Consider the following 20,304-nt stretch of genomic DNA (forward strand, 5'->3'; position numbering starts at 1 on the left):
TCTGGGAATGTGGAGTGTCCCAGGAAGGCGCTCTGTGATCTGGGAATGTGCAGTGACCCAGGAAGGCGCTCTGTGATCTGGGAATGTGGAGTGTTTGAGGAAGGCGCTCTGTGATCTGGGAATGTGAAGTGTCCCAGGAAGGCGCTCTGTGATCTGGGAATGTGGAGTGTCCCAGGAAGGCGCTCTGTGATCTGGGAATGTGGAGTGTCCCAGGAAGGCGCTCTGTGATCTGGGAATGTGGAGTGTCCCAGGAAGGCGCTCTGTGATCCGGGAATGCGCTTCCACTGGCGGAAGCGCTCTGTGACTTGGGGAGGCTCTTTAGGCTCTAGGAAGGTGCTCTGTGACCCAGGGAGATGCTCTGTAACCTGGGAAGGCGCTCTTTGACCTGGGATTGCATTGTGTTCCAGGGAGGTGGTTTGTAACACGAGAATGCACTCTGAGCCCAGGAGGCATTCTGAGTCCCAGAGAGGTGCACTGTGTCCCAGGAAGGTGCACTGTGTCCCAGAGAGGTGCACTGTGTCCCAGGAAGGTGCACTGTGTCCCAGAGAGGTGCACTGTGTCCCAGGAAGGTGCACTGTGTCCCAGGAAGGTGCACTGTGTCCCAGAGAGGTGCACTGTGTCCCAGGAAGGCGCAGTGACCAGCGCAGACATTCTTTGACCCATGGAGGTGCACTGTGACCTGAGGAGGTGCATTTATTTTTTCTTCAAATTAAATTACTTAAATATCTTATGTATTTCTAGATGGAAAGTAAGACAAAATGACATGATTTGTGTTTTGATCTTTATATTTCTTCCAGATACACTGAACATCTGCACATTAACACATTCATTATCAAACATAACTACACCGTACCTACACACATAAAGGGAACCTCACTGAAATGTCACAAAATGTAAACAACATTTAAGGTCTGAACCATATAAATCAATATATACACGTTTTAAAGAAATATTTAAAGGACAGTTTTACAAAAAAATAATACTTTCACCATTCATTTCATGCTTGTTACACAGTTACTGAAGGACAGAATTCATAACTAACTGAAGGTGTCATCCTGCATACATAAGGGGGCACCAGATTATTAGTAATACTGGATATAGGGACAGTTTATGATGCATAGTTATCTTGGGTACAGAATTCGGTATCCTTTTGGTTTTTGTCTAGTCACAAGTATATGATACAGGGATAGGAACTTGGGCATCACATTATTACTTAATCTAATTTTATAATCAAATGTACTTCTACACATCCGTTGACGTATACTGAAACACATCTAACATAGACTGTAGGTTGCTATTCATTGCTTTTCACCCCCAAAACAACAGTACACACGCCTGAAAAGGCTTCTGAGGTTTTATGCCTCTATGATGAAACTCATTATAGCCCTCAGTTTAATATTTGATAGCACCAAAAAAACACCTCACAATGATTTCTTATACTGAGTTTTAAACATATAAAAATTACTTTTACTTTGAAAGGCACTTATCTACTGATGAAAACAGTAGTTTTGGTACAGCAGGTTGGTGAATTTATCTGCCCAAGACACTGCCCCTTAACAGGTCCTGTCAGCCTTCTGTGAAGTGAAACGTAAACTTGAGGTTTTTACTGGCTAGGGAAATACTTTGTGATTTATACTGGCAGCAGACACTGGGAGCCCTCTGTCCCATCAGGGGCCCGACATGGCACATCTGCGTAAAATCGAGGTATTCATCAGCGTGTCCACCTGTGATGTCGCTGTGCTGCCAGGGACAGACGCTGTAGCACAAGGCCGGGTGTCACTACAGGCATTTCCACACAAAAACACTGTGGGAGGGACAGGAGACATGATCATTCAATAGGAAGCCCATCTTAAGACCCCAGTAACTTCATAATAAAAGTCCCCATACCTGCAGTCATCACCCCCAGCGCTTATCACATATTTGTCATCGTAGGAGAAACGAACATTGGTCACATGGGCTGAGTGGCCAACATACCGCTTGTGTTTGGCCTGCAAATAATAGGAAATACAGACACCGATATAAATCCAGCACGTGGCAAACTTGGGCATAAATATGGCATAGGGTAAACCAGCTGAAGGCACCTACAAACTTCTCAGTGCATGGAAAGTCAAACAGCTTGACGAGGCCGAAGTCGTCTCCCGTGACCACGTTGAGGCCGGAGCAGGAGACGGAGGCGCAGATCACATCGGCCTTTTCCGCATTGTGTGGCCAGATTCCCAGCACATCATCTCCTAGGGTACTGCAGAGTCCAGTCAAGTCAAGTCAAGACAAAAGGGCTTTCGGGCACAACAGGAGTTTTTTTTTACCTAAGACTGAGCGGAGCATTAAAACTGCATAAAACATGTTAAGAGAACAAACTAAATGGGATGTTTCATGAGGAACGGTCACACAGAGCCCACTTTCCCAAACACAGCCAAACTGGACAGGGAGAGCTTTGCTCGCTCCAGACTGTTAGCTGCACAAGGGATCCGGCTCATTTACCTGGTCCAGGTGGCCCACGTGATTTTGTCTGTAACAGACTGCTCTGATACCACTTTCCCTGTGGGAACCTCATGTACCTGACGCTTGTAGCACCCTGTGGACACCTACAGAGACAGGCACAATGGCTGCAGTCACAAACAGTACAATCAGTTAAAGGTGACTATCAAAGAACCCTGACAGTAAAACTCTGTCATACTGTTTCATGGAGGTCCAGCTGTGGTCATGCTCTAGCCTACCTCATAATCCGTCGTGTGCTGTGTTTGTATTATATCGGGATATTTTTTTCTTATTCATTACAAGTGGTTTACAAGTGTACCTGTTATTACTGTGTACCTGCATGATGCTAAGTGACCCTGCAGGTATCTGTCATATTCCTGCCAACACATTACTACATATATGCGTTTGTCAATCTATATTTTGGGACAAACACACACGTCTGGATATATGCGGCTGCCATCTTGGTGGATTGTGCTTATAAAGTGTCACTCTCACAACAAACCTGGAGGTATCTGCCGTCAGCAGAGAAGTCCATCTGGATGACAAAGCTGGGGATGTCTCTGCAGTAGCCGATGCGGCTGAGCGAGGGGCCAAGCGTCAAGTCGTAAAAATCCACCGTGTTCTCCAGCGAGCCCACTGCCAGCAGCTTGCTGTCCGGACTGAACCTGCGAGCGACACGAGAGCTTAGCAACCCACCTGGTGCCCTCCCCGGGGAGACTGGCGGTCTGCCTGCTCACTGGACGTCCTGGATACAGGCGCTGCGGTCACGCTTCTTGCCCCACACAGTGAGCGAGCTGACCGTGAGGACAATGAACTCGCCGTTGCTCATGCCGACAGACACCATCTCGCCGTCTGGGCTGTAGCTCACACACTTGGCTGGGTGGCCAAGGCTCACTTTATTCAGCAGTTTCTGTGAGAACGACAAAAACAGAAGTGAAACAGTCCTATGTGCTGTTTAATCTGCAGTGGACTGATCATCCTGTTTAATCCCTCACCTGCTAAGTTCCCATCTTTGCTCCTTTTAACAGGTCCTGGGCAGGGGTCTATAGAGCAAGGGTAACTGTTCTGAAGCCTAGTTCATGCTTTACTTTTCCATCTGTGCTCACAATCCACACATGGTCATGCGCAAGGGCTCTTGTCTACGTTTGCCCTTGGACGCAGATGGTCAGCACGTGCCTAACAGCAGTGATACTCCACCAGATCAGCAAAGGGCAGATGTATTACAACACAACATAAATACAAGCAGTGTGTGAAACGGGCCAACTTTTACATAGTAGTTACCTGGATTGGGTACCATTACGGTAATATGGCATATCATGGCATTTTGAAAACCTTGCAACAAAATTAGCCTGGACTCTCCCCCTGCACTTGACCACTTTATATGACAGTCACTGCTGCCGCCTATTGGAAACACCCAGTCAATTTCCTTGCACGTGTGCAGTCAACATTCACCAACATGCATAATGTCTGTCAGACATAAAAATCTGGGCTGCACATGCACAGTCCACTGGAAACCCATGATGATGAAATGTACATCACCCTGTGCGATGAGGGATTTCCCTCGTTAAGTCGGGGCATAGTCCCGACTTGGTGTTGTACACCGACGGTTCAGCAGTGATAGAGGAGGGTGTGAGATGTGCTGGACGGACAGTAACGACAGACAAGCAGATTACTGCGAGCAGCAGCACGCCTAAAGGCACAGGAGCGCAACAAGCCGAGTTAAAAGTACACATTGAAGCATACAAAATTGCAGAAAATCAGTCAGCCATTGTGTATACAGATTCCAGATACGCCTCCAGTTAGCATGCTTTTGGACCTCGGTGGAGAAAATGTGTCCTAACCGCAGATGGGACACCAGTGAAAAATGGACAATTGGTGAACTTGACGCGATCCAACTCCCTGCTGAGCTAACAGTCATGAAGTGCAAAGGTCACACTAAAGCAGACACAATGGAAAGTCAGGGAAATGCACTCACAGATGAAGCTGCTAAAAGGGCCGCGAGAGGTGGTGACACAGACGTAGACTTTGATGTGAAATGTGAACAGATAAAAACAGTGACCAAACATCTGGATGACATCAAGGATATGCAGAGCAACAGTCCTGCTGACAAAAAATGATCATGGAGGGAAAAAGGTGTGAAACTTCACAAAGGAGATATATGGAGATATGGAGACAGACACAGAACAGTGGCCCCGTCATTCATTCGTACCAAATTCATTCAGTAGGTCACCTTGGTCTGGAGAAAATGATACATCGATTCTGTGAACACTGGTGGAACCCACAGTTCCGGCCATAAGCACAGCAGGTGGTAAGACAATGTATGACCTATCAGAAGAACAATGCAGGTCCAGGAATGCCAGCTTCAGTGGCGCCCAACTCTGCCTGGCCCCTTTCTCCATCTCCAAGTGGACTACATCACTCTACCGAAAGGTCACCGAAAAGTGGAATGACCATTGAGTGGTCATTCCACTGCCCTCATCATCCAAAGTCATTGGAACAAGTGGAGAGGATGGACAGAGTCATCAAAAACATACTGTCAAAATATCATCAGGAGGTAGTGCTATCGTTCGGCAGCTAGAGGGTTGCAGGTTCGTGCCTTGGTTCCTCCTGACCCCATCAAAGTGTCCTTGAGCAAGACACTGAACCCCAAATTGCTCCCGGTGAGCAGGTTGGCACCTTGCATGGCAGCTTCTGACAGCTTCTGATAATTCTGTATGAATTGGTGAATGTGAGGCATAAAATGTAAAGTACTTGTAGGAGTAGAAAAGCTCTATATAAATCCTGTCCAGTCCATTCTATGGCCTCAGGCACTGCCAATTGTTTCTGCAGCATCAGACCAACAACCAACAAAAAGACTGTTTTGAGCCCTTTTGGGATTATCACAGGCCGTCCATTGCATCTTCCCGACAGCACAGATCTGAGAAAGGCAGACATTCTCCTTGCTAGTGATTGCCGGGTTGATTATTGCATTAAGCTCACCAATGCCCTTCAGTCTGTCTTTCAATAGGTCTCCGACACCTGGGAAGAGCCGGTCGATGGAGGTCACACTTTGGTTCCTTGTAAGTGGGTACTGATCAAGAAACCCCAAAAAAAACCACTTGGGGCTTAGTGGGAGGGCCCATATCAGGTACCATGTCACCTTTCTTTGTTTTACCTGCATCGTGGGCGTGTAGTACCGCTTTCACCTGAAGATCGCTATTCACATTATAAATAGGTATATTAGCGTGTATTCAAATCGTATTTGCATGGTAATTAGATGAACACTGCAACAGTGAAACACGACGATCCAGATACATCCCCATCAGCACCATAAAAGGGGGGGGGGGATGTGGCCAGGTGTGAATAGCTCATGCATACATATGAAAGTTGCTACATATTCAATGAAAGGAGGCCAGAAATAGTGACATGAGTTCGATTTTTCTTATATATTTACCCAACTGAATGTAGCAACTACACCATTTAGTCATCTTCAAGTAGCCAAAGCTTTGGTGATCAGATATCTGGGATCAAAACAAACTGCCACCATTGCTTACTATGTACTTGTATGTTTCTGCAAATGTTCCAGCTGCATTTTGCAATGTCTACACTTTGATTTCAAATTACGAACATCACATAAATCTGACATATTTACAAAGTACAATAAGATTAATAAGAGTTTAACGGCAAAACAAATATATAAGAAATAATTTATTAGCCATGAATTAAGTTTATGATACTGAATGAAATATGTGACCATGCCCCAGTCAGTGAAAGTGTGTTCCCTACCCCTAGTCCCCAGAGGGTTAAGCGTACACATTTGAGAAGTGCTCACCTTGTCAGCCAGGTCCCAGATGCGGATGGTCCCGTCATCGCTCGCTGAGATGAACAGGTCTTTGGAGGGGTGGGCGGCGAGACCCCATATCCTTCCCTCCGTGTGTCCATTGGTCATGAGGTTACAGGCTGCGTTCTTCTCTCCAATTTCCATGATCTCTCCATCCTTTGTTCCTACCAGTATCTTCCCCTTGTTCAGGCGAAAAGATAAAAAAAAAACAAAATGTAGACAAAACGTACCAAAATGCTTAGGCAAGATGTGTCCAACTCCTATTCACCCAGTCCAGGGTCATGGTGGTATTGATGACTTCAATTTAAACAGGAGCAGGACTTTTCAAGACTCCACATAATAATTATATTATAGGCGTTTAGGTGCAGAGATAAATTGAGCCAATAATAATAATAATAATGCATTGTATTTAAAGGCGCCTTGCAAAGTACACAAGGACACCGCACAGAATTACACAACAAAAACAATCAGAATAAAAACAAATCACAAGACCCTCTGTCCTTATTGTCAGATGTAAGAAAAAAACAACTTTCTGATGAACATTGCCACATCGGTTAGATGCACACTGCCACATCATATCACCCAACTCCTTAAAAGGCTAGACTATGCCTGTGATTTACATACACAGTCTGACCAGCCAGTAGATTTCACCATCTGGGGTCATTATTCCTTTATTTCACACCTCCGTTTTCTTTAAAATGCCCTAAACACAGATTTGGAACAAGAAAAAGGCAACAAACTGTATGGACTGCAAACTAAAAAAAAAGTTTGCCGTAGGGCATGACACTGGTTTCACACCAGCATTAATGTCTGCTGCTGTGTTTTTTCTCTGACTACCTCACCGCTCATTTGCAGTCAATTTTATATAACAAGAAGTCTGCACACATCATCTATAACCACCCAGCCCTATCCCAGTGGTAAATTTTGCTAACTAGGGAATATTCCAGGTGGCAAATGGACCAAACTGCATTTCCCTGCCACAGTCCCACACCCCACTAGAAGCCGCTTGCGGCCTGCTGTTGGGCTGTGGACCACTGGTGTAATAAGATGACCCCCCCGGTGGCCCCGTAACTGGCCGCGTCGTCCACGTACCTGCAGGATAGAATTAAAGTGATGTATTGAGTGTCCCCCTGTCACTGTAATGAATTGGGAAGTCGCAATTGCTCAGCACCACTATCCACAGTTTGGTGGCGTCCCTCCAACTCCCCCCCGCAGACAAACACATGAGGTGATTGAGGTGTGGATTGATTCTGATCTTGTGTGGACTGATCATCCTGAGATTCAAATGTGTCGTCCATGTCACCTATACTATTACTGTATTGATGATAAAACCGCATAAGCATGGTTGTTTCCTTTCTTTCTGATCCTGGAGGAGCTCAAATTAAAACCGCTGCTCCTTCTCATTAAAAGGAGCCAGCTGAGATGGTTCAGGCATCTATCTAGGATGCCTCCCCAGGGAGGTGCTTCAGGCATGTCCAACTGGAGACCAGAGAGATTCTCTTACTCGGGTGGCCCAGGAACACCTTGGCAGTGAACAGGAATCACAGCTCGTCACTGCGGCTCCTCACCTTCCCCCGGCACACAGACCTCACGTTCTCCACCGGCTGGCCCGTCTCCAGCTGGAAGGCTCTGCAGCGCTTCAGCTCTTGGTCCCACAGCTTCACCGCTCCACCCTCTTTAGTACTACAATGTCCGCCACACACACACAGACACTCAGAGTGATTACTGGGGAACCTGGTCACCTGAGACGAGACACAATCCTTAACCTTAACCAGTATCAATTTCATCACAACAAACTCTTGGCTCATCGATGTTCAATGAAGAAATGAAAACCAGGGGTACTCTGGATGGGATTCCAGTCTAACCCTGGGCACACAATAACACTATGAGTAATTTAGAAACACAAATATTACTAAACTGGAATGTAAGAAGAAATATAGAGAAAACCCAAACCCAAATAGGAAGAAAAACACAAATCCCAAAGAGAGTGGGTGGGGTAGAAAACAATCTCACAGGCCTGAAGGTAGCCAGAGCTCCACCCAATATAACAGAACACTGCCCAAAAACAGGCGATTCGTCTTCTTACGTGATTGTTATTATATTTCGGCTTGAGAATAAGGAGCGTGGCCTGTGCCTGACTCCTACCAAAGCACTGAGGGTACTCACGGCCTCTCCTTGCCCCCGGTGACGATGAGCCCGTCCCTCAGTGTGGTGTACATGCTGACCACCGGCCCAGTGTGGGCCTTGGCCACAACCCGCGCCAGCAGGTGATCACGCCACACGTACACGTCGCCGTTAATGGCACCCGTGAATGTGAGGTTATTCTGTGAACGGAGGGAAACAATGGCCATTAATGGAACAAAGGAAATACATATTGATACATCCCTCCATCCATTTTCCAAACCGCCTCTCCTTCTGGGTCGCAGGGGGTCCAGAGCCTAACCCAGAAGCAATGGGCACAACCCAGGATGGGGGGCCAGCCCACCACAGGGCACAATCACTCCTACGGGCAATTTAGTAACTCCAATTAGCCTCAACATGTCTTTGGACTGTGGGGGGGAAACCAGGGTACCCAGAGGAAACCCCACGACGACATGGTACAAATAAAGTGAGACAAACCTTTTTAATCCCGGGGGGTTAACACTGACATCACAAATTTGGGGGGGGGGGCGGAATGATAACAAAAGAAAGACCCCTTTGGCATCAGGCTTAAGAATAGAACAAACACCTACTGTATGTGGGGCGTGGAGCCTGTATAAGGACGAGTTGGGTTGATTGGGGTGATTAAACTAAACACAGGCCTTCGCAGGAGAGGGGAATGAGAAGCAGCTATGGCCGCATACTCACAGCACCAAAAGCCACTGACAGCATGGTCTGCATCTTGCCATTCTCCAGGCAGCCGAAGACGCCCTTCTTGTAGATCAGAGACCCTCCCGCCAAGGTCCAGAACTTGATGTGCCGGATCCCCACGGACACAAACTGCGTGTCGGAATCAGGCCTGAACTCCACCACAAAGATTCTGTCGACGTGGCCAGCTTTGCTGGTGACACTGGCCCCTAATGTTTGCAAAGGACACACATTTCAGCTCACCATGTGGTACATGTGATGGTTATCATTAAACAACCCAGTTTAATCTAATTGTTGTTTTATGCAAGGTGGCCTGAACCCTTTTCAGGGCCCTGAGCAAAATCTGATTGAGTTGTCATTTGTCATCTCCATTCTCATTCTGACAGGCGGAGGGCGCCCCCTGGTGGCTGCTGGGCCCTAAGCAGCCTTTTAGTTCGCTTATACTTTGGGCCGGCCCTGTGTAAGCAGCGTAAATAGCATTCACATTCCTAGTTATTTTACATCCACATTCGAAGAGCCATTATCAGCCTACCAAGATGCACTCCAGATACAGCCCCCCCCCAACCCCACCCTCACCTTCCTGCCACCGCCACACCGTGATGGTGTGTTCAGGATCCACCCCCACGGACAGCAGCAGCTTCCCCGTGGCACTGAAGCTGACATAGCCGACCGCCTTGGCATGGGGACAGCGTAGAATTGAGAGGGTCTCCTTGGTGGTGGCGTCCCACACGTGGATGGATGGGGTGGTGCCTGCAGAGAAGGGCACAGCTGAAATCACGCGTCTCACAGCGTGGGGCCCGTCTGATCTGCCTGTCCAGCCTTACCATGCTGCTTGAATGCACACTCAGGTACATCACAGAGCACCACCATCACCCGTGGACCACAGAAGGGCTTAAAGCTAACAGCAATGTTAGAAAAAAGATTCTGTCTGTAGTTTTGACATTAAGAAGTTAGCTGTGACACTAACTCCTCTGGCAACTAAAGAAATCTAATTTGAAACGGGAACCCTTTAGACCAGTGTTTATTTGGACATACTTTAACATTTTGGGGCAGAGCTGGTGCACGGAAAGGAACATTAGGTAGCTGACAGACTCACATTTTTGATGTAAATCTATATGGTTTACTGCTCCGGTGTCAGAATGTCACTCACTCAAGCTTGGGTGTATCTTTGGGACTGACTGTGTATGAATATGACATGGCATCTGGGGACAACAAAGACATGGGACGACCGTAGCTGTGCCTTACCTGGTGGCTCTGGGACATCACCTGTGATGTGAGAGCGATGGTATGAAGGAGCGTCAAGACAAAAACAGCCGGCATGAGTTATTTGGTTTTTAATGCTGAGGTATGTGACGTCAGCACTAAAAAGATGCCAAAACGCACAAGCAAAGTAAATCAAATAAAACTAACAGAAGCTAGTACTGGTGTAACAATGCAGACTGCAAAAGCACAACATTATAATGTTATAAACACTCGATTCAACGGCCTGAGTCTTTTGGTTCAGTCACGCTAAAGGAAAGTCCTTTCATCGTGTGAAGCTACATTTAGATTCACAGTTATTACTGAGTGAAATTAGGTGCTAATTTTGCCATGCAGCTGCCATGAAACTGCAACACAGGATAGTTATGGTCATGGTTGTTTGAGTGAAAGTTACAGAAAACAAAAGACTATTCAAATCGGCTTTGTATTATGATTACAGAAAACAATAAATCATGATAATGTTCTGAAGCAAGATTTTCCCCAAATATTATTTTTATATTAATATCAATGACAAAGCATTTGCAGATCCGTGAACTTGCAACCTTCTCCACAAAAGTCCATTTTATAAATTCTACTAAGTAAAAATTTTGTACATGACCTCATCAGACTATCTTAGTCTATGATGTGAGCGACATAAAAAGGCATGATGAGAGAAATCCTTCCTGATAGATTCAGTCAAGCCATTACAACACGAGGATCTTGTTAATAAATGTGTTCATATTCATAACAGTCTAATTAAGATCAGACACACACATGCATAAGCATTGCCGGTGGTTTTAAGAATGGCTTCCAATGCCCCTGGTGTTAACATTTTGTTTCCCGGTCTAATAACAAACAACGCTAAGCGTGTTCTCACCTATCTGTCCCGTGGCTATAATGTTCTGAAACTTGGGATGCTGGTTCACAGTCAGGCAGAGAATGTCGTCTGTATGCTCCAGGTAGAAACTCTGAGCCGCTGAGAGAGGAAACACAGCAGTTAGATGCCAGGGAGAAGCAGCCTCAGCATCTCCGCCTGCCGGACATCATGCTCGGGTGTGGAGATGCCAGCGGGCCAGGCGGGCAGCACCTGTGCTGAGGTTCTGTATCACAGCCACCGCGGCCATGTGGAAGATGATGTCACTGCCGTCGTTCAGGTAGTGAAGGTTATTTCGGCAGTCGAATCCCCTGTATCCGAACACGTGCTCCAGCTCCAGATCCTGTAAGAAAAGGGTGTTGGACCTTAGATGGGGTGGTTTGATTGCTCCCATAATGCACAGGGGAATCATAGCCAAACCATCTGTAAATATCCAAGAACCACGCTGGCTGATGATGCCAGCAGCACAAACCTCCACCAGCCTTTTCTTCTTGGTAACATTGTTCTTCTGGAGTTTATCAGGCAGCGGTGTGGCTCTGCTGACAGGAAGTCTGCAGCAATAAAATACATTATAATTAGCATCGGGTGTCTCCCCTGCACTGGTGCCTTATAATGTTCCACTGCCAGTGTGCTCTGTTCCCCTTGGGGTTCAGGTATGACGTCATATTGGAATACTGTACATGGTACAGATCGAATGATGCAATAGGAGAGTGTTTAACAAATAGGCACTGATGCCATTCAACACAGCATCCACTTGTATTTGTGCTTCCTGGAAAAATAACCAAAGCTAATGTAACAGAAAGAATGTATCAGCTTACTAGGACTGGGTTTTTGGACGCTGAAGATGTGCATGAGATAAAATACTCATTACCCTCGAGAACTCTGCCCTGCTAACATTCATCTTCACCAGAAATTTGGCAGTATTTGCTGAAGAATTTAATTTAGGTAAACTGAAAATGAAATAAGGATGAACACAGAAGGAAGGAGAAATTAGATGTAATATATAACCTATGCCCTCATTAATGTTATAGGGCCTTATTAAACTTTCACTGGGATGAAACACACAACAGTAAAAGAAACAGAAATTTATACTGGGGGTGGGGGGAGGGGCAGAGTATTTCATAAAATGAAGAAGAAAGAAATCACTTCTGCTATAGATACACTGTATAAAAATTTTGCTAAGAACTAGGATTTTGGAATTATATTTCCCAGCAGCAGGCTATGTGCCTGGCTGTCTTTGGTTAAACAGCTGTTCTTTTCATTTGATTCAGTTATTAGGAAAGTTCATGCCTCAATAAGGTTAGTCTCTCTCTCTCTCTCTCTCTCTCTCTCTCTCTATATATATATATATATATATATATATATATATATATATATATATATACATACACACACACACACACACACACACACACGCACACACACACTGTATGCACACACACACCTGCCTGGTCCTGGGTCTGGCTGCTAAATTGTTCATTTAAGTTACTAGTTCCTAGTTTATTCTAGTTTCTTTGTTTGACTATTTTTCAGGTTTTTGGATTTTGACTTTGCCTGACAATTTAGATTGTTTGCCACACCTGGTTTTGTTCTGAAATATTAATCAGCTTCTGACTCAGGTTTTTTTGTCTTGCCCCGTATGGTACCTTGCCTCGTGGACCTTGGATATTCGACCCCAGCTGGAATCAGAACGACTCTCGGCCCTTGGCACGTTTCTGCACCATTGTTCTTGCGCAGATTCATTGCGACTTGGTGTACCCTGCATCTCCAGCATGTAGTCCTCTCTGTTCTACCCGTTTCAGAACAATCTCACCATTGGACAGCTGAATCAGGTGATACCCTGAACAGTGAAGAGGAATCATAGGGGGCAACTGCTGCTATGACCGAACAATTGGCTCAGCTCCTGGATGAATGTTGCATTTATATAGTAAGACACCCAAAGTGTTTCACAGACGCAATGGGTAGCACCGCTTACATTATTATTCACTATTTTTAATGAATAAACATATACTGTGATTACTAACTAATCTAGGGAGTATTACAAAGTATCGATTAAAGATAATATGTTTAAACTGGCCTTGCATGGCACACACGTGCGTGCCTGAGGTGACACTACATGCTTGTGCTAATTGTGTTCTCATACTGAATGTTTCCACATACGCATCATCGGTAAGCACTTTATAACAATGAGCACTGAGTGTCAGTCAGGTACCTCTCCTCCAGTATCACATCCCGTTGCTGCTGGGGTGGCTTCGCACCACACATCTCCCGGACGCTGGCCGCAAACATCTTGGGGGTATAGGTGGAGCTTCTCTCGCGGGCCACATCACTGTCATACCCTGTGGAAACAGCGGTCAGACCCAAGGCCAAGATCGGCAGAGTGGCAGCACCCCAGCACGCCGGCACACTCACCCCCATCCTCTTCTGCGTCTGCGTCCGACTCCTCGCTGTCCACTGGCTTGTTCTCCCAGTTCCCAGAAGCCTCCCGGGCCCAGATCATGAGGGCTGTGTCGGACCCGCCCACAGTCAGCAGTGAGGTATTGTCATGTGACCAGCGCACGTTGGTCACATGGGCGCTGTGAGCTATGTACTTCTTAAACTTGGCAGACTGACCCTGGAAGCAAGGTCACAGCAGACCAGTGAAAACAGACCCATAAAACAGTGATTCTCAAAGTGTGTGGTGCACCCCTCCTGTTCCGCTCTGCTCACATGCTCTGAGCGGAACCAGAGCTGAATATATGTTTTCCAATTAGGAGCAATAGCAAACAGTGCCGTTGGGTTTTGTTTTCTTTCAGACAATGAAACAAACATGAAGTAAAACATGGACATATATATGACTGATCTAAAAAATTCTACAGGTAGGGTGGGAACATGGGGGAGGTGATGAAAGGTCACCTGCTTCCAAATGGGGGCATGACAGAAGAAGTCGGAGAAACGCTGCTTTAATAAAAAGCAGGAAGGAAGGGCTCAATAGTGCTCTTACAATGAGTCACAATTACATAGATGTTCAAAGAAATTTTTGGTGCAATTGCTTAATTCAGTAAAATTATTTCAAATTTATTGGTTTTATAACAAAAATTATTACTTTATTCATTTGTTTACAAAAAGATATATATCGCATTAGGCTTAGGTTCCTCCCAAGATCACTTAACGTTAATAAAAGTTCCACTGTTTCCACGGTAGCCTCCTTGTAGTAAAAGAACAGGTTACACATTTGTGCTTTTTTTCATTATGTGCGCCTCCTTGTGGCAAGAGAGAGTTTTTAGGCGATAAGCAGCTGTGAGAGCAAAGCCACTTCATTGCCACCCATGAGGTTACAGCAGATTAGCCAGCATCACAGCCCCCTCACCCATGACCCAGAAGCACGCAGAAATGCTGACACCTTGGCTGGGTATGCAAACAGCTTCACAAAGCCAAAGTCGTCGCCGGTAGCAAGCAGCTTTTTATCTTTGGTGAGGGATGTGGCGTTGATGTCACAGTGAATGGACCAGATGCCCTCACATGAGGGCCCCAGCACGGAGGTCCAGGTCGCCCATTCGATTTTCTCTATCTGAGGCAAATGTCATACACAGCATACAATGCATTGATAGAGCATTATAAACATGGCTATATATATTTATAATGAAGCATATAAAAAGGAATTACAGTATAGTCATGCTTCTTATGCATTATGAATGCTTTATGAAGCAGTAACGCACTATAGGTGCCCTCTGTATGCTGTTTAAAGCATCCGTAGTTCTAGTACTGACCATTGTAATGTATTATGAAGGTATCTATAGTGCATTATAGATGAGAGCTTTAAAGTGTAAAATGTTACTGAATATTCCTTAATCATAAGTTATCCAGGTTTCATTACAGACTCTATATCTTTGAGTCCTTGGGGGTCTTACCTCAGGAGATGGGAGTGTCTGTCTTTTTCCTCTGGGGCCTTCGAAGAATAGCAGTTCTTTGGCACCTGAATTAACTTGCAGCAATTTTCCTGAATTTATGGAAATACAACAACCCTGAACTAGTGATAATCATTAACCAAAGATTTCCATCTCAAACCACAGAAAGGGCCTTGCTTTGGTTAAAGAACCCAACCATGTAACTGGATATCAACTGGAAGTGAGTTCAAACTATGTCAATCACAATATATTACCATATCAATATTTCACATCTTCATCATTGCTGCACTGAGTATAGCCTGACTAGCCACGCATGATGCCCCTTTGCTGTGCCTCTCGTTTCTTCCCGTGTTAATTACTTCCAGCTGTGTCTTGTTAACTACCAGTTGTTTAAGTATTTAAGTGTCTTCCAGTGCTGTTACCCCCGGTCTGCCATTAAGGTTGCTCCCTGGTGTCATTCATGTCCTGCCCTCTTGGTTTACCCTGTTTTGAATCCCTTGCCATTCTGTTTGCCTTGCGTTTGGTGTCAGGCCACCCACCTAGGCAACACCCAGCCTAAGTGTAACAGATTTCTACAGCCAACCTCCAGTTACAGAGTTACAATGACCCACAGGGAAAGCCCCCTCGACCAGTGGAAAGATTTGGGTGCCTGGCCTGATGTGACTTCTGACTTCCTGCCTAGTCATGCTGATCTCACACGGTCCAAAGCAGCTGACCAACTTGAGGATGACACTGCCGAACTTTTGGCCATGCCACCCACTCAGAAATGCGGGAGTAAAAGGCTAACAAAAGTATTCAGCTCCCTTGCACACAAACTCCTAGCCAGGCTGAAGATTAATGAAGAGGAAACATCCTGTCTCCAGCAAAAGGTGCAAGCCCTCAAACAGCAGGAGAGAGACACCCAACAACTTCTGGCTGAGACACGACACACAGCCCAAGCTCAACATCGCATTGAGAACTTGGAGCAAGAACTCCAACAAAGAAGGTCTCCGTCCCATGAGGAATAGGAGACAGAAGAAAGCGAGACGCCTAAAACAAGTGGAAAGCTTCAATGTGCCCTGGAAGAGCTCAGAGCTGAGGCTGACCAGTGGGAACAGCAAGCTAGAGTCACCAGAGAAAACCACCATGCCAGACTCGACCGGGCCGAAGCACTGTTGGACAGAGCCCACACAGAGCTCAAAGAGATTAATGATCCAAGCCCTGGAAAACCATCTGGCTGAGGCAGAGAGATACATCTCCAAGCTGAATCACCAACTGATCAGTTCCCAAGAACAGCTCAGCAATGCCAGAATGAAACATCAGGCTGATGCAGAAGAGATCGACCAGATGAGACAAGAACTAATACAAGCATATGAGGTGAAGTCGGAATTCAGAGCCTCCCACGATTCATCGATGGCACCAACTTCCTCTCCATCAATGCTGTCTCACCCAAGGCACTCAGACCACGCCTAAGGGACCTCTCATTGGGATGAGGTACCTCCTTGCCTGTCACCAAACCTTGAGGAACCAAGCCCCTTTAAGGTCTCTCTCATAGAAAACACCCGAGGTGTAGCAGGCCTACCGAAACAACAGCTACACTGGGTTATCATAAAGGAGGTTGATAGAGTACCTTGGAATATCAACACATTTATTCCTAACCCTTGGGGGGAGGGGGGGCACGACATTCATGCCTATCTCCAAGACATTGATTTCCACCTCCAAAGACTGGAAAATGTGTCTATCTCATTAGGATCACATCTAGCCTGGAGGTCCGCAGCTTCCTGGAAACAGCCCAGTCAATTCAAGGCCGATTGAACGCTGCTGCACGAAGCACTGATTCGAGAGTTCGCTGATCCTGCGTCGGAACAAGGTATCGCCATTGCACTTGATGTCAAACAGGGCAGACAAGAAGCTCCCCAAGTCTACTACAATCGCTTTCGTTGACCATATTTTGGGTCCAAAAATGAGTGGAAGAAGATGCAACACCAACCAAAATATGTTGTTCCCAGATGTGCAATTTAAATTGGAATTGCCACAAACTAACAGCCATGCCTATTTAAGGGTAAGATATGCTGTTTGAATGTGAATATGTAATGTAATGTCTGTACAATTTACCCAAAGTGTAACATCTGTTGAGGTGCAACCCAAAACACCCTATACCATACTTTATATACTGATGTGAGTCAGTAACATACATCATGTAAGAAATTGTTAATTAATTAATACAAATGGTACGAGGTGTGAACCTCCAGGCTGGTATGGCATGTTTGGTGTCCAGCTGATGGAAAATCACTCCTCATTCCAAATCTGGTCAGTGGTTATCATGAAACTGTATGAACCAAAAGTTACACCAGCTTAATAAAAATCATCAGTAAAGGGGAATCAGTCCGGTCATAAATACCAAAAGGACTGCCACAGACACTCCCCCGAAAGCCTGCCAACTGGATGGTCAGCCATTGGTTCAGGTGTCGAATTCCTGGTCATCCCCATTCATGAACTTTGCACCATAAAACCTGGCACCTCAAAACAAAGGGGAAAACATCAGCCCAGGAGAAGAGCAGAGAGGAGCAGCGCGGAGAGAGGCCCACGAGAAGCCCTCAAGAAATCGATAGACCATCGCGAAGTCCAGTAAAGGAGGCCATCCCGAAGCCTGTAGGTGAAAGCCTGCCACCCAACAGAGAACGGTGACCCCCAAGATAAAGCCTTAACCTTAAGGCTTCACAAGGAGGAAGAATCAAAGGGGCTCCACTCCAACAACCCAAACATTGCACCTTCTTGAGTGCCATCATTTCCTTAGCTCATTAACTTCTGCATCCAACTGCCAAGACTCTCCCCCCACTCTGCAACCAAGTAAACCAACTTCCTTTCATTCTAACAACCTAAGTTGTTCTGTTAACCTGCTGTATGACTTTGGGGTTGTGTTTCTACAAACTGTGCTTGCTCTGCAGAACAGCATTTTCCTTTTAAGGTTACCCATTTAAATCTGGTCATTGTATTTCCATAATTACATTTGTTTCTATTCTGTTATTTCGTATTTGTTGTTTATGTTAAGTGTAATGTCTGTCTTATGTTAGTTGTAGTGTTAGTTAGGAATAAATGCATGTCTTTTACACAATTTCAGCCTCCATTCATTGAGTGCTCACAATGGTCCCTGCCTACTAAGCTCTGAAACCTCAAACTCGCCTGAAATATCGCGAGACTCTCTCTCATCGGCCGTGAGGGGAGCTTCGCTACCGGTTGTTTACATTACCTGGTGATGCAGCTCGCTAGACGAGCCTACTAACCCAGGTTACTAAGCGATACTGGTTATTAGTGAATCCCATTTAAGTCTCACATTAACAGACTCACGGGGATTCCGCCATTGAGTTTGGAAGAACCAAAGCAGAACAATTAGTTAATAACCATCATTAAATATTAATTAATTAATTTCAGTACATATTGGTGGAGATATAAAAATTTACTTGAGCTAAATAATTCCTACACCGTTACCCCTTGGTCACCCTTGCTCTCACTCCCTTTATTCTGCCGGTGCATGACGCCTTTATTTTCAAAGAGTAAGCTATACATCCAGAAATGTTTTGCAGTTAAAATATGATATGAGTACAAGACAATGTTTCTTTCAACTTTTGGGTTGACTCCTATCTTGAATATGGGGATAAAGCTAGGAGTCGTATGCACTTGTTTCTATAAAGGTCTTCAGTCTATTTTCTTCTGTTTTGCTCATCTTAGGGCAGCCTCTCGTGATAATTTTGCCGTGTCCTCAGTGATCTTTATCTCACGTTTCTTGTATCTTTTTTTGCCACTTGCCAAAAGGGACTAGAAATATTTACATATTTTTTCCAGACCACAGGCAGCTTGCTCCCCTAACCTCTGCAATGTGGAAAGGGCAACAATTTCTTTGTTAAAAAAGTTTCTTTGAATTCAAATAAATGACAGCTTGTTTCACTGTTGGTCATGTATTATTGAATTGAACTGTATCGGCGTAACGTTTCACATACTGCCATATTATCGAATTGCTGCCTTGCTAAATTGAAACCGACAAAGCTTATGATTTATACCCATAGTGAACAAGCTTTGTTGCTAGGCTACAAGTGACATGTAGCATGTATGTCTGGTTGTGCCAGCAAAGGTCTGCATAAATCCCTAAACCACAAAGCACAGATTCACCTCAAGCTGCTACTTAACCATCAAGAACAGTCACAAGTGGAGGGGAAGTCCTACCGCGGACGTCCCAGTCAATATGGCGAATGTAGCTGGAGGCCCCTTTGCAGATGCCCACTCTCTTGCTGGTCAGAACATTGTAGATATCCACAAAGGAGTCATGGGAAGCCACCGCAAGGTATTTTCCAGAACCTGAGGCAACACAGAGACAGTGAAAGATCACAAACATGTGATCATCGCTGATGTTACATGTACTGTAGTAATTAGGGGTGTAAATCACAGCTTTCCTCGCGATACAATACAATATCGATTCCTTAAGCCAACGGTTCGATTTTTTTATACCTCAGAAATTCCCACGATACGATACGATTCAATTCGGTTCAATACTGCAGTTAGTAGTCAAAATGATAAAATTTCACACAATCCTTTACATTTCAATGAATTAAAAAAAAAAAAAAATATATATATATATATATATATATATATATATATATATATATATATATGCAAATATAATTAGCATTTTATAATATTTAATTGGGAACTGTACACAAAATCTAGTGTTGTCAAGTATGTCCCATAAAACAAGCAAAATAAAGTGCAATAAGGTAAAAATAAAAAACACTGATATGGACAGACATGTAGAACGAGGAAGAGTAACATGACTGACTTCTGCGGTGAAATAAGTATGTGAGTAATCTTCTTTGAGAGGTTTTTTTTTCAAGAAAAATGAATTGGTCAACGTGTTCAGGAGATCGTGTGCTCTGAGCGTAGTGTCCTATGTCACCTGCCGTACTAAACACACCTTCTGAATGTACGCTAGCTTGCCAGCTACTTATAAATGACCAAGTCAGAATGATCTACCTACAATAAAAATGCAAAACATATATTTATGTATAAAAATATTGAGTATTCTTTAATTTTATTAATATTATTTATTATTATTACTATTAATATTATTAATGGGGCGGCATGGTGGTACAGTGGTTAGCACTGTTGCCTCACACCTCCGGGACCCG

At 44.9% G+C, this 20,304-nt stretch overlaps 1 protein-coding gene across 6 annotated transcripts in view; it reads right to left on the minus strand.

Moving 5' to 3' along the window:
• Positions 1 to 767: 767 nt before the first annotated feature.
• LOC125715397 (echinoderm microtubule-associated protein-like 6) overlaps positions 768 to 20,304 on the minus strand; it is a 60,451-nt gene continuing 40,914 nt past the window's right edge. For 3 of the 6 annotated variants that reach the window (XM_048986823.1, XM_048986821.1, XM_048986824.1), the window contains 20 exons: positions 19,346 to 19,477; positions 15,149 to 15,237; positions 14,641 to 14,808; positions 13,671 to 13,872; positions 13,471 to 13,597; positions 11,731 to 11,809; positions 11,472 to 11,601; positions 11,262 to 11,360; positions 10,391 to 10,411; positions 9,722 to 9,895; positions 9,146 to 9,354; positions 8,465 to 8,622; positions 7,867 to 7,981; positions 6,290 to 6,478; positions 3,216 to 3,388; positions 2,981 to 3,143; positions 2,482 to 2,585; positions 2,086 to 2,239; positions 1,888 to 1,988; positions 768 to 1,804 (listed from right to left, as the gene is read on the minus strand). In XM_048986823.1, coding sequence (XP_048842780.1) covers positions 1,780 to 1,804; positions 1,888 to 1,988; positions 2,086 to 2,239; positions 2,482 to 2,585; positions 2,981 to 3,143; positions 3,216 to 3,388; positions 6,290 to 6,478; positions 7,867 to 7,981; positions 8,465 to 8,622; positions 9,146 to 9,354; positions 9,722 to 9,895; positions 10,391 to 10,411; positions 11,262 to 11,360; positions 11,472 to 11,601; positions 11,731 to 11,809; positions 13,471 to 13,597; positions 13,671 to 13,872; positions 14,641 to 14,808; positions 15,149 to 15,237; positions 19,346 to 19,477 — 2,612 coding nt within the window. In that variant the 3' untranslated portion in view covers positions 768 to 1,779. Of the gene's footprint in view, positions 1,805 to 1,887; positions 1,989 to 2,085; positions 2,240 to 2,481; positions 2,586 to 2,980; positions 3,144 to 3,215; positions 3,389 to 6,289; positions 6,479 to 7,866; positions 7,982 to 8,464; positions 8,623 to 9,145; positions 9,355 to 9,721; positions 9,896 to 10,390; positions 10,412 to 11,261; positions 11,361 to 11,471; positions 11,602 to 11,730; positions 11,810 to 12,806; positions 13,099 to 13,470; positions 13,598 to 13,670; positions 13,873 to 14,640; positions 14,809 to 15,148; positions 15,238 to 16,523; positions 18,995 to 19,345; positions 19,478 to 20,304 lie in introns of those variants that run through there. The other 3 variants (XM_048986822.1, XM_048986825.1, XM_048986826.1) reach the window with 3 other exon arrangements.

Source organism: Brienomyrus brachyistius, chromosome 20 (genome assembly GCF_023856365.1).
Source record: "Brienomyrus brachyistius isolate T26 chromosome 20, BBRACH_0.4, whole genome shotgun sequence".
NCBI classification, from domain to species: domain Eukaryota; kingdom Metazoa; phylum Chordata; class Actinopteri; order Osteoglossiformes; family Mormyridae; genus Brienomyrus; species Brienomyrus brachyistius.